Source organism: Acomys minous, assembly GCF_964271855.1.
Source record: "Acomys minous genome assembly, chromosome: 14".
Lineage (NCBI taxonomy): Eukaryota > Metazoa > Chordata > Mammalia > Rodentia > Muridae > Acomys > Acomys minous.
The window spans coordinates 15,549,631-15,563,838 of record NC_140496.1 but is presented as its reverse complement, the minus strand read 5'-3'; the positions used below and the strand labels follow the sequence as shown (position 1 = coordinate 15,563,838).

Below are 14,208 nucleotides of genomic sequence, written 5' to 3'. Positions count from 1 at the left end.
CAGGATCCCTCTCCTCACAGGCTGGCTGATCAGAACCCTCCTTTAGTAGTTGTTTGCAACAACGTTTATAAAGCTGCCGAGAAGCCTTACAAAAGAGTTTTGTAAGCTTCACCTTCCTAAGACATGTGATGTTGTTTTGTTTACTACCTGAATCTCATGAGCCATCCCTCTCCTAAATAGAATGTTTTAATTTGGAGACAACTGTCATACAAAAGTAAAAAAAAAAAAAAAAAAAAAGAATAGTATAGGAAATATTCTAAAGTTTTATTGTGGTGTGATACCAATTTTGTTGTGGTGGGTTCAGTTTTGTGAAGATATTACTACTCTCAGTAGATTGGTTATTTTGTTTCTGTTTCTTTAGGAAGTTATTCCATGAGAAGCTCATTGAGTGGGCACAGAGCCTCTGCAATTGGGTAGCTTCTTGGTATATTAAGGAGATACTAGCAACATTTGTATTTATCATGACCATTCAAAACAAACAAAGAATTTATAGGCTGGTACAACATTGTAGCTGCCAAGCTGTCTACATAGCAATATTTTCTGGGCGCCATCATACCCCAGGTCCATGGAAATGTGTCAGCACTTAGCTCTAACTGTTGGTCATGTCTCATTCAGGGAAGTAATAGCAGAGTATGTAACTAACAAAGCACCTTTCTCTGGACCTGGATCTTAGGACTTAGCAGAGGAACCAGGAAGTGAAAACCTGGCAGGAGAAGGTCACTAACTGTCTGAAGCTGCAGTATGAATGCACCAATTGGTCTTGGCAGAGAAGCTGTGGCTTATACAGAGACAAGGTTTCTGAAGGTTCTACAGGGGCTCTTGCTTCTGGGTGCCTTCTGTCCCTATAAATCCGTGACACACATCTGGGGCGGGCATCAGCTTGGCTTCTTGCTGCCCAGCAGGACCAGCTGTCACTATAAATAGGGGTGGTACAGACTGAGAGAGCCGGGCGGTGGGCTAAACCAGCGTCACTGTGCTTATCATTATTCCTACATATGTGTGCATTGTGGGGAGGCATATGTATGGCTTTGTTTTGTTTTTATTTTTTTATTTTAGATGTATGACTGTGGACAAATAGAGGCTGGGAGCTACTATTGGGAAACATCCCAAGTCACTATCCCTCTTTACTCACTGAAGCTGTATTTGGCAACCAAATTCACAAGTTGCTTATGTGCTGCCAGCCAGCTTGCTCTGGGAGATCTCCCTGGCTCTGGCTGCTGATGTTAGAATTACAGGTGGTTTCTCTGTCCATTCAACATCTATGTGAGTTTCTGGGGATGTGAACTCCAGTTCTCAAGTTTTCATGTCAAGTTCTTTGACCATTGGACATCTTCCCAGTCCCAAACCTCTGTGTGTGTGTGTGTGTGTGTGTGTGTGTGTGTGTGTGTGTGTGTGTGTGTGTTTTGCATAGGTTCTGGATGATGGAACCCTGGTCTTTCCTCCAGCGAGTAAGCAGTGAGTGTCACTGTAGCTTGACTCATCTTTCATTGTACAGGATCCCCAACACCTTTGGGGCAAAATGGCGGATGTTCTACTTCTGATTGTCAAATATCATTCCGGGTTTTGAGAGAACTTTTTGAAATTCTGGGAAACATGGTTTCTAATGCTACTATTTTGATAATGAAATGCAGATGTAAATAGATTTTTATTCATTTCTCTCATTGCTTAAGATTCAAAATATGTAAATTGAATCTCATGTTGTGCAGAAAATCCCAGAGAGCATCACAAGAATATTTATCACAGAAACGATTCCATTCCTAGCTCTCTGTGAATTTGTGCTCACTGTATGTTTCTAGCATCCAGTTAAGATTTTATATTTCATTAGTTTTTTTATTAAATGGAGATATTTTAAAGGCAAATATAGACAGATGTGGGTGCAGTTCATCCTAAATAATGTTTCTACACAGCATTGTGCCATGAAACCCCACTGTTGATGAGCACGGATGTGCCGTGTGTAAGGCAGGAGGGGGACAGCTACCCAAATTAAGCATAGGACCAACCTGCAACTCACCACTGCTCCCGTCTCCACAGGGTTTGATAGCCTTAAAATTCCCTTCAGTTTATAGGTTAGTTTATGCGTTAGCAGTTAGCATTTTGTGCTCTCAAGCTTTTAACATTTGACCCAACTTGCAACATAAAAGCTGTATAAAGTGAAAGTTCAAATTTTTTATTTTTTTATTTTCTTTCTTTCTTTCTTTCTTTCTTTCTTTCTTTCTTTCTTTCTTATTTATTTTGAGATGGGAGGTTTCTCTGTGTAGCCTTGGCTGTCCTGGATGCCCTTTGTAGACCAGGGTAGCCTTGAACTCACAGAGATCTGCCTGCCTCTGCCTCCTCGAGTGCTAAGATTACAGGTGTGCACCACTGTGCCTGCCTCAAAGTTCACATTTCAACAGTATTATTTTGTTTGTTTGTTTATTTGTTTGGCCAAGATTTTTCTCCCAATATTTATTCTCCTCACCAAAGCTGATTTCATTGACTTTGCAAGTCTATGCAAAGGTTGAAGAATCATGAGAAAACCTGGCAGCATACTACAAGAACTTTTAGGATAAATGGTAAAGATTTGAACCTTCATGGTAATAGCAAATTGTTCTCGGGCTAGAATGATATGAGACTAATAATCAGACTTTATGAGCATTTAAATGCCATTGCATATGGAGGGTAACGAGCTGAATGCCTTTTCTTGTCCTTCGTCCTTAGGGAAATGCATCCTTTTCTTGTTCACCACCGCAATCTATGCCTTTGACTTTTCTGAGCTCCAGGAGTTACCTGGTACTCCCGGCGCCATCCAAAGAGGAAGCTGTTTCAGCCAGTTTTCAGTTCCGAACTTGGAATAAGGTGGGACTCCTGCTCTTCTGTGAACTCCAGCTGGTTTCGGGCAGTCTCCTCCTCCTGCTCAGTGATGGGAAACTTAAACTGAATCTCCACCAGCCAGGAAAGTCACCCAGTGACATCACAGCAGGTAATAAATGTATTCCTGCGGGCAAAGCATATGGATTTGAAAGATTTCATTATCTCTGTGTCCCTTCTCCAGAAATTTTATGCATAACCAAAAAATTAATATTTGTTTAATAAATGGATACTTGAGTTAATAAGATTATCAGTACCCTTTCTTAGAGGAACTTGATTCCAATTTTCTCCTAAATATAATTCCACTATTCAAAGTTCTTATTAACATAGTTGATAATGACGAGGGAGTGGAAATTTCCATCCATGACCCTTTACCAACTCAGACAAGTCATCAACCTAGTGGGAGGAAATGGGTTTTGGGGAAAAGTAAATGGCATTGAAAACAGGCCAATACGTTAACAGGATGTCTTTCAGTGAAAAATTAGGTTGTTAAACAGCTACTTTCCAACTTAGTATGAAGCATGGTGGGGGCCACACTGGCATCTATATCTATCTATGTCATTTTACATGAATATGCAAATGTACTTTGCAATGGTGAGATATATTTTTAAAGAAGCAAAGATTTGTGCAAATGTTGCCACTTGGACACCAAAGTTCTCCACATTCGTTTACCATACGGTATCTTTTTTTTATTTTTTATTTTTATCAATTAGAGGTAATATAATTAAGCTGACTTTATATGTGTCTTGAAAATTAATGTTCAATCTAGGTCAGAGCTGTGGGTGAGGGATATTTTTGTCTCTTCATTAAAATTATATAGCTCTCAACAAAGAATCTCCATTACATTTTTTTTTTTTCATGTATAGAGTAGCATCCACTCCTGGCAGCTAGAGGTCACATTGGGGGTAAATTGCTACATTAATTTAATAAATGACCTTTAAAAACAATTTATAGATGCTATTGCGCTACTCCTCTATATTAACTATGAGAAGCATTAACAGAATATGATTGGCGGAGGAAAAATGAGACAAGTTAAAATAGAGTGTGAAACTAACAGGAAGAACGAGTGTGCAGATTGATGCCGACGTGGAGCTCAGTTAGGTTTCTGTTGCTGTGACAAGACTCCATGACCATAAGGAATTAGGAGAGGGAGAGCTTTCCTTCTATTTTACTTCTGTATCACAGTCCACCATCAGAGGACGTCAGGGCCAGGGCCTGGATGCAGAAGCTGATGCAGAGGCCATGGAGGAGTACTTCTTACTGCCTTACTCCTCATGCCTTGCTCAGCCTGCTTTCTTGAGAGCACCCAGGACCACCATCCACATGGGCTGGGCCCTCCCATGTCAATCATCAATTAAGAAAATACACCACAGACCTATCGAGAGAGGCTAATCTGGTAGGGGCAGGCTTTCAATTGAGCTTGCCTCTTCTGTAATAACTCTAGCTTGTGTCAAGTTGACATAAGGCCAAGCAGCACAGGGACCGATTGTTTGCATATTTTCCTGTTCCTGTGTCACTGCAGCTTAAGTCGGAGTGCTGGAAAATCAGCGTTAATTATATATATATTTTTTGAGGTACTGTGCTGTGGCTTCTCATGTAATGTTCAATATGGTGGATTTGTAGTCTGGACAAAAAGAAATAAATGAATCAGTGTCTTATAAATAATTAAGAGGCTCCTGAAGTGAGAGCCTAAAAATGTAAGCTTGTCATTAGTGTGTCGTGCATTGTGATGTACTTGACATCCTCTGAAGTGGTTAGAGCCATACCCTAATTTTCAACATCTTAAAGAAACTGTTGCAGCCCAGCATTACTATAGTGAGCTGCATGAAACTAACTCACTCCCAACCTCTACAGGAATATATTGTTAATAAATTACTAGGTACAGCACTGCATAGAATACCCTAAGTGATTTTAAAATCTCTAAATGAGTGTTTGAATATAGACACAGTGTAATTCATTATGTTATCATGTGACTTTATATGATTATTTTCATAGCTTATAATAAGGAGCCTAACTATGGGTGTCAGGGTAGTAAAATATATTACACTGCATTAGCAAAATTTGGCTACCAACTCTCTTTCTTCTTGCTCTTCCAGTTTTTTCAAAATTATATATCTAATTACTATGAAAGCTTAAGCCATCCTTATATAATAAAAATATTTGGTATCATGTAATACCAATCCAACAGTCTTCCATCACTTTATTTGAATTCATTATAATTCAGAAATTGCTTTGATTGTCAAACACTATCAGGTGGATTCCAGGTGGGTTATATTATATACATTACTTTTTGTGAATTTCAGTGATTCAAATGAATGTTTTTATTTACAAATAAATTTCTTAATTGTGAGTTGAGTGCCCCAGTCAGTTGTTTTTCCTGTAAGAAGTGACCATCCACTTGGGGATACTTGGGGTATTATATTAGACTACGTCTTTTCATTGATATAAGGATGGCTTAAATGTTCAGAGTTATTAGACATATAAATTACTAGTCGTAAGGATTTGAAAAATTCAAAATATTTTTACCTTTTATAGTTAAAAAGACCTAACTTGTATGAATAAAGCACTGGATTATGCAAATATTTGAATTAGAAGGCTAAATTTGTAATGGGATGTACCAATGACAAATTATCATCTGGAATTTGAAAATATTATGTGAGCCTAAGCTGTCCTTGAAATATTAATGCTAGTGTATTAGCCTGAATCATGGAACATTTGATCAGTGCTCTCAAATCCCTCCTGACATAAGATATTTTCAGCCCTTGTCATTGTTGGAGTTGTCAAATCAAACCCAGCCCAGATGTCATCAAGAGCCTAATGTGACAATGTAGTTACCTTTTCTTATTGAAATGAAATCCTTTGTTGTCAAGTCTGAGGTTCCTACAATGGTTTTAGTATTTTGCCTAACGGTGAAAATCAGTCCGGTGAACAAGCTTTTTGGCCCCACAGCAGAACCCGCTTGCCAGAAGCCTGAAGTTTGTCTGCTGTTTTGATAGACATTTCCAATCCTTGTGTTCCTCTAAAGGCACAGCCCTCCTCGTATATCTTGCCTAGGGAAAAAAAAAGGTATTTTTCAGTTCTGTTTCATCCCCTTTCCTTGTTAGACTCGTCCTCCCTCCATACTGTAAACCCGTCACCTTTAAACTCCCGCCTTCCACTGAAGTGATAGTCACCAAGGACCCCCATATTTTCACCTTGACAGGAGCTATCTGGCGATCTGGGTCCTTAATCCTGCCTGGTGACCATAGTAAATGTAGGATTCCTGGTGAGTTTTAGAGTGCTGGGGTATAGTTGAGAATGGGTACCACCCTCCAGTGGTCCCTTGAGTGATGGCATCCTTGTAATTGCCTTCTGCACCTGTGCAGAGGATCTACCCTAAGTGGCAGGCTTAGTTTTTTTTTCCCTTTCTTTATCCATCTTCCCTCCTAGATGCCTGTTCCAGTCTCGGCAGAGGCTGAGGGCAGCTAAACTGTCGGACCGTTTCTCCAGTAATTTATGATAGGCCTGGAGATTACCCAGAAGAAAGCAGATAAAAACTTCTCCCTTTCTGCCACAGTTTGTGTGGTGATGTGGTTAGAGCTGGAGACAGGGATTAACGGGTTGGGTTGAAGAAAAGAAGCTTCCAGAACAATTGTATTCTCTCCTCCATCTGCAACTGCAAATACTTCCATTCACTATTCAATTCTCGTGATTGCAGTTGACAGTGTTCCCCCACCTAAGTCACCTTGAACATGCTCAGCGTTGGCGCACATTGAGTCTGTTGCTTGTTGCACGAAAAGGAACACATATCAGACTCACACAAGCAGCTTGCTGCAGAAGTTTTAATAATGACGTAAGCACTGGAGTTATGTTCATCGACATAACAAACAAACATTGACTGCAGGTTCAACTCTCCTGCGATGTGTAAGGGTAACTCTGTGACTTGATATTTTTGTAATCTTAATCTAGAAGGATGGAAGAATGAATGAATGCTGAAGGAATTGACAAAAAAAAGAAAGAAAGAAAGAAATTAGAAGCTACAGCAGCCATTTTAGTGTGTGTGGCTAGGGCCACCACACCTGGCATGAGCAATGTAAGGGAGGAAAGTCTTGTTTTAGCTCACGCCTGTGGGAAGTTTCAGTCTGTCATACCGGGACATGCATGTTGCCGTGGTATACTTCATTATGAGAGAAATGCATGACTAAGGAGCCTGCTCCCAGCAGATCTGGTCAGGAAACAGAGAGGCAAGAAGTGGGGAGAGGAGTTGTCTATAGCCTTCAACACTTTCTTCTGGTAGCCTACTTCCCTTAGCCAGGCTCTACCTGTTGAAGGTTCCACAGTCTCCAAAGCTGTGGGTTCCCCAACCAGGAACCTTCAGTGGGACAATAAAACGTTCATATAGTGGCAGGCATTTGTCATTCACATCATTCAGAGGAGGGAGAAATTTGGTATTCCTTCGGTTTACACATGAATCTTATTTCTTTGTTGTCTGTGTAGACTCAAGATTTTGAGATAGTAGTATTTTTGTTTGTTTGTCTGTTTTGTTTGTTTGATTGTTTTGACATTTTGAAATAAGTATTACAAGCTGACCTGCAACTTACTGTGTAGACCAGGCTGGCCTTGAACTTGCAGTCCTTATCTTGTTTCTGCCTTCCGAGTGCTGGGATTACCAGCGTGCACCACCACAGGCAGCTTAGAAGTGGTGCTGGTTTCTCCTCAAGAGCCTCTTGTCACACAGTTACTGATGTCGGCACTCTGGGAGTTTACTTGTGTAAGCAGGGTGGTTCCAGGGCCTTCTCCTGGCCTATGTGCCATCCAGTTCCTCAGAGCTCAGCTTCCTGATCTGCCGCGTTGTCCATCCTGCCCTCTCCCCTTCTCAGAGCTGATTGTTTAATGTGAAGAATAGTGGATTGTGGGTTTTAGAGTCAGGGAAGGGTTTCTGTTTGTCTTTGTGGCTCAGCTGGACAGCACCTGTGGCCATTGTTTCTTCTTCCCAAGCGTCATTTTTCTCCATACTTAAAACAAGGGTAATACCTACTGCAGTATAAATTATACAATACATAGAAAACACCAAATGGCACCTGTGAACAATCACTCGATAGCCATATAGCAAACATTACTTCATTAATATAGTAACAATACACTCACTCTGGAAACTGTAACGAGTGGGGCTCATTGGCCTTGATTCCAACTATGGAAAAGGAATTATGAGTGATGGCTGTTTATGGTTTGCATGTCAACATCTCCCCACCTCTCCAGGCTAATGGGTTAGGAGTCTTGGTCCCCAGGTACTGGTTGTGTTTGGATTGTGGAGACTCTGAGGCTGGAGGCATGACTGGAGGAAGTGAGGTATTGGGTCTGGGCCACTGAAGACGATAACTCTACCCAACTTTGGGTCTGACGGCTGTTTAATCCTCTACTGGGATGCAAATGATCTCAGCTATATATTCGTATCCTCAGGAATTCTGCCATGCCATGCCTTCTAGGTATAAACAGCCCTTTTTCTTTTAAAAAGGATGTGTGTGTGTGTGTGTGTGTGTGTGTGTGTGTGTGTGTGTGTGTGTGTGCTCATAAAGGCCAGAAGAGGGTATCAGGCCATCTAGAGTTACAGTTGGTTGTGACCTGCTAAGGTCAGGTTCTAGGAACTGAACTTGGGTCCTCTGGAAGAGCAGCAAGCATTCTTAACCACTGAGCCCTCGTTCAAACTCTACTAAACCTTTCCTTTCTTAGGCATTCTATCACAGTGATGAGAAAATAACTAATAAAGTAGCACTAGAATTGAGCAAGGTCATATAATTAACAAGGAGAAAAGTACAAAGTACATGATCCCTTCCCTTCCTTTAATAGTAATGTGGCATTTGAAAAGGGACCCTTCTTATTAGACAGAGAGTCTGAGCTACTAGATAGGGCTAGTTGAAATATATTAGGGATATTCTTGTTTTAATTTGAGCAATCCATGCCATTGGCAGGCTATAAGTCTCCTCCACGCATAAATGATGTCAATTACACAAAATTCCAGCCTTCTAAAGGGTTCTCTGAAAGTGTGGACCCAGTGCATAACCTGCTGGCTTGTTAAATAGATGCAGTTAACTGTGCCAAAGTGTAGAGAGGGTTGTCCTGCCAATCTTTTGTTCATAATCTGACTTGGCTTCTTAATTGAAAGTAGGGCTCCAAAGGCCTCCCCCAGCCTTTGGTTTAACTCTGTCCTGTGCCCAGTCAGCAGATGCCCAGGGCACTGCTCACACAAAGCATGATTTGGACCAGCACTGGCTCTCTGCAGGACTTGCATGAAAGCAGACATAAAGCTTTTAGAGACAGTAACAACACAAAGATATCCCATCAAGCATAAACACAGAGCTCTGTAGACTTATGTTCTTTAATGTTTCATTTCCAGTTTTTATTTTATGTGTATGGATGTTTTGTCTGTATGTGTGCCTGTACACCTTATGCCTAAAGGGCCTATAGAGGTCAGAAGAGAGCATCAGATCCCCAGGGGCTGGAGATACAGAGTTACATATGCTACAGAGTTACATGTGGGTGCTGGGACTCAATCCCTGGTCCTCAGGGAGAGCAGACAATGCTCTTAACTACTAGCCATCTCTTCAGTCCCTACACCTCTATTTATGTGTCATTTGATAATATAGTTACTCCTTTTATTGTATGGCATAAACGTATCACTATGCAAGCCAGATGAGGTGGCACACGCCTTGGATACCAACACTTGGTAGGCTGAGCCAGGGTGACTACAATTTTGAAATCAGTTTGGGCTACATATGGAACTCTGCGGCTGAAGAGGAAAACAAAATCAAGGCTGGGGGAGGGGATGAGTCATTGGATAAAGGACTCAGGGAACAAGAGTGAGAGCTTAAGTCTGAACCCCTGAACCCACTTAATAAAGCCAGACATGATAGCATGCGCCTGCAATACTAACGCTCCCATGGCAAGATGGTGGCAAAGATGGGAGAGTCCCCGGTGGTTAGCCAGTCAGTTAGCTTGGCCTATGACACAGCGTACAACAAGGAGACTTTCAAATAGGTAGATGGGGAGGATTGACACCAGAGGTTTTCTGACCTCCCTGAGCATGATGTGGCATATATATGCTTGCCCCCACACAGACACAGACATGTGTGCGCGCACACACACTCACTCACTCACTCACTCACTCACTCACTCACTCACTCACTCATGCACTCACAATCATTGTAGAATAGATTGGAAAATGGATACTTTATCAGCATAGGTGTTTTTGAAAAGCAAAGTCTAAGAATGGCAGCATAGGGAGGAGTAACAGATTGGAGTTATTCTTGTAAGATAGGATAGAGGACACATGGGGATCAGAAATGCAGCTAGAAGCACCCGCTCTCATGGGTTAAGTACGTAAAGGGTTATCACTCTGCATGATGCCTCCTAAAGAAAATGCTACAAAGCTCAATTGGGGACATTTGATGAGTTTAGTCCAGTCTCTATCTTCTAAGTAGAATCCCTTCTCAGAAAATGCCTGAAGAAGTATCCAGGCTGCCTCCCTCGTTTCTGTGTCCGAGTACCTTTCATGTAACAATCCAGGGTTGGATCCTGAAACTGTTATTTTCTTGCATGATAGAGTAGTGTGCTTTCAACCCTGGGGGGGATCTGTGCCCCTTTCAGCACATCCACGAGAAAACAGTGGGGCAACTGAAGAGAGTTTTGGCATATTTTCAAAAAGTGATTGTGAGGGAAACTCACTCGGCATAATAAGGCAGTTGTAAGTGACTCCTTGGGCTTCACGGGGCCATAGTGCTTTGCTTACTGATCGGGATGTTCTCTGGTTATAAGAGTGACTTGCTAAGCCACCACAGAGAGTTCAGCTTCCCTATTCTTGTTTAGCCTTGGACACAGCCATTGTAGTTGTAACTGCCTTTGAGAGGAAGGACAATGACACGAGTGTCGCCTTAGGAAGAGATAGAGCCCGTGTTTTAGTGGAAACTCCTTGGTTCTTATGACGGCAACATTAAATTTATATAAAATTGTGAGCCTAATTAGAATTGTGTATGTTAAGCACAAAGCACTGAGAGAATGCATGAGGGAGGGAGGGAGGAAGAGAGGGAAGGAGGGAGGAAGAGAGAGAGAGAGAGAGAGAGAGAGAGAGAGAGAGAGAGAGAGAGAGAGAGAGAGAGAAAGATCTTATCCTATTGTGATGGTATTGACCACAACTTCAAAATTAAGCCCATGTACACACAAGCAATTAAGTGGACTTAGTGGGTTTTTAAAAAGGGACATATGTCATTGGGAGGAAAAGTGGTCGTTGGAGTTAAGGGAAAGAATGGGAGATAGGTTTAATCAAAACACACTTTATACCTACATGAAATTATCAAACAATAAAGAAATTTAAACTATATTATATTCTAAATGACTTTCAAAAGAATCCCACATAGATTAAACTAAGATTGTATGCCTCTGTCTCTTCCTCCCTCCCTCCCTCCCTCCCTCCCTCCCTCCCTCCCTCCACTTACTTTGTTGCCTGGGTTGCATTCAAAGTCTTTTATCACCCATCCTCCCATGTAGTAGGATTAAAGGCACATCCTTAACACTTGGTATAGGGGACAATTGAAATGGCATCTCCTAGTCTAGGCTTTACTTTCCACAGTAATAGTAAATGGAAAATTCCAGAAACAAGCAATTTATAGGATTTAAATGATGCATATAGTATACTTTTCTATTCTACTCTGAGTTACTGCTGGTTCACTATGCCTAATTTGTAAGTCATATTTTACCGTGGCTATGCAGAAAAAGACACAGTATATATTGGGTTTCAGGCATTCAAGGGTGTCTTGTAATGTGTCCCCCTCAGGTAAGTTGGTTCTGTAGTATATGCAAGCATTGCAGTCAATCTGAAGTGTCTACTGATGCTGACAAGCCACTGCTTCTGTGTTCCTCTGTGTCTTCATCCCAGGTGCCAGCTTGGATGATGGTCAATGGCACTCTGTCTCCTTGTCTGCTAAAAGGAACCACCTGAGTGTGGTTGTGGATGGCCACGTGACTCCTGTTTCTCCTTGGCTAGGGTCTGAGCAAGTTAATTCAGGAGGCATCTTTTATTTTGGAGGTAAGAACAAGAGTCAGATCACGTGGCCGTTTGGATCATATCTGTGTTCTTGTTTCTGTGTCTTGGGGATGACATCTCTCATGTTTCAAGCAGTGCTAACCCTTAGGACTAATTTTTAACTCTCTTTAAACATGGAAATGGTGCGTGGATCAAAATGACAAATTATGACCTAAAATGAATTCCTACAAGGCAGGCTTCTTTATGCTTGCAGTTTCTATAAAGGGATTTATTTTAAGTAGGTCACTTTTTTTAATTCTTATCTCCAAGCCTTGTTAGATTTTCCTAGCGTTAAATGGCCCTCCCCGTACATTGTCTTCCGATTTGATGGGTTGATATCTTCGTGGTGTTTTTCTGATCTGACTCCTAGCCCCCCCTAGGGTGTCCTTACTGCTTCCTCACTGCCTGGTGCAGAAAGCAACGTTCTGCCACTGGACAAATAACTTAATATAATTAGTCATAGCAACTCAGTCTCTTTGTTGAAGAAAAACAAATATACTGGTGCATTTGATAAAACCGGGAGAGCAGCATCAGTCTTTTCCTTAGAGAACCAGAATAAATGAAGTGTTTAGCCATCGTGTAGATGGTTGACTGAAATAAATGCTTGGAAAAGCAGACTTGGGGCACGAGAATGAGTGTTTTTTTCTTTCAACTGTAATGAAAACATTAGACTCTTTGACATAAGGAGTACAGTTCAGTTGCAAGACTCAACTATACCGTAGCGTTTTTCTTTATTACCATGGATTGGTAATTGCTTGGCTGAAGTTTAGTAAGGTCTTCTGGGGCCAGGGAGATGCCTCAGTGGTTAAGGGTGCCCTTATAGAGAATCAGGGTTTAACTCAGATCAGATACCATATAAATGCATGTAACTCCAGATCTAGGGAACTTGATGTGTACACACACCTTTAATGTGTACACACATACACACACACACACACACACACACACACACACACACACACACACACTTTAAAAATTTATTTATTTATTTATTTGGGTTTTTGAGAAAAGGTTTCTCTGTGCAGCCTTAGTGGTCCTGGACTTGCTTTCTGTAGATCACAGTGGTCTTGAACTCACAGCAATCTGCTTTTGCCTCTGCTTTCCTGAGTGCCGGAATTAAAGGCATGTGCCACCACCCCTGGCTGAAATAAATCTTAAAGTTGGTAAGTGATTCTAGAATCACAGTTTTTGATCTGCAGAATGATTTTCAATCTTGGTTAATTACCAACAAGATGCAAATTATTTTCTAAGAATTGTTATAAAAACACTGACCAAGTCACCAGAGGTTAAATGCAAATTAGGGAAAAAAATAAAACAAAACAAAAATGTGAAAGAAGGAAAACAAAAACAAGTAGCTGGAGAGATTTCTTAGTGGTTAAGGGCACTCTCTGTCTTGCGTAGGACCCAAGTCAGTTCTCAGCACCCACAGGGTTGCTAGCAGCACGTATAACTGCAGTTCATGTACCTAGCTTCCTTCTTCTGATGTCTGCAGGTTCCTGCACTCACATACACACACCACACAGAAACATATGTGTATACACGACTTAAAACATAGCCTTAGAGAAGCGAAACCTCTGTAGTCCACCACTGCAAACGCAACGGAAGGCTACAATTTCCAATGATATAATTGTTTCTCAGAGTGAGATTTGTTCTGGCCTAAGCTGTTTTACAAAACATGATGGCTTTCATGATAACCAATTGGAATGTAGTCTTTTAATCGACAGTGATGTATATAGTAAAAAGCTAACCCAGAGCTTTCAGTCCAAAGGAAAACATTTAGAACAGTGAAAGAGATTAAAAATTAAAAAAAAAACCAAAACCATGCAACACCAAGCATGTTGTAAAGGATAAAAAATAAAATTAGAAGTCTGGATAAAACTGTTAATAAATCATGATAATAGGATTGTCTTTCATACAGTGTTTTATGTCCTTTATGTTCAAATTTAGTAACACTTGGCTATTTTATCCATTTTCTCTAGCTATTGTATTTATTCACACTGTAATATTTTAGAGTGAAGTATATGCATGCTGTAATTTTTGTTTATTATGATAAACATGTCACACTCTATACTATTCTAAAATGGTTTGGTTACACCAAGATTTACTGAAATATTACAAGGTTATACAGAGCTTTTCTGTGTACCCCACATCGCATTTCCTTTATTGTCCATCTTTTAGACATATATACATTTGAAAGAATACCAATGACTTTTGTGTATTTGTGTGCATGCATGTGTGAATGCAGTGCACATATGCCACCCTACTCCCACACACCCACACCACATATGTGTATACAGGGGCAGGTA

General features: G+C 40.9%; 1 protein-coding gene across 4 annotated transcripts in view; it reads left to right on the top strand.

Moving 5' to 3' along the window:
• The window catches only part of CNTNAP4 (contactin associated protein family member 4), a 284,841-nt gene that overhangs the window by 170,547 nt on the left and 100,086 nt on the right, over positions 1-14,208 (top strand). For all 4 annotated transcript variants that reach the window (XM_084757092.1, XM_084757091.1, XM_084757093.1 and 1 more), the window contains 2 exons: positions 2,698-2,959; positions 11,756-11,905. In XM_084757092.1, coding sequence (XP_084613218.1) covers positions 2,698-2,959; positions 11,756-11,905 — 412 coding nt within the window. The remainder of the gene's footprint in view (positions 1-2,697; positions 2,960-11,755; positions 11,906-14,208) is intronic.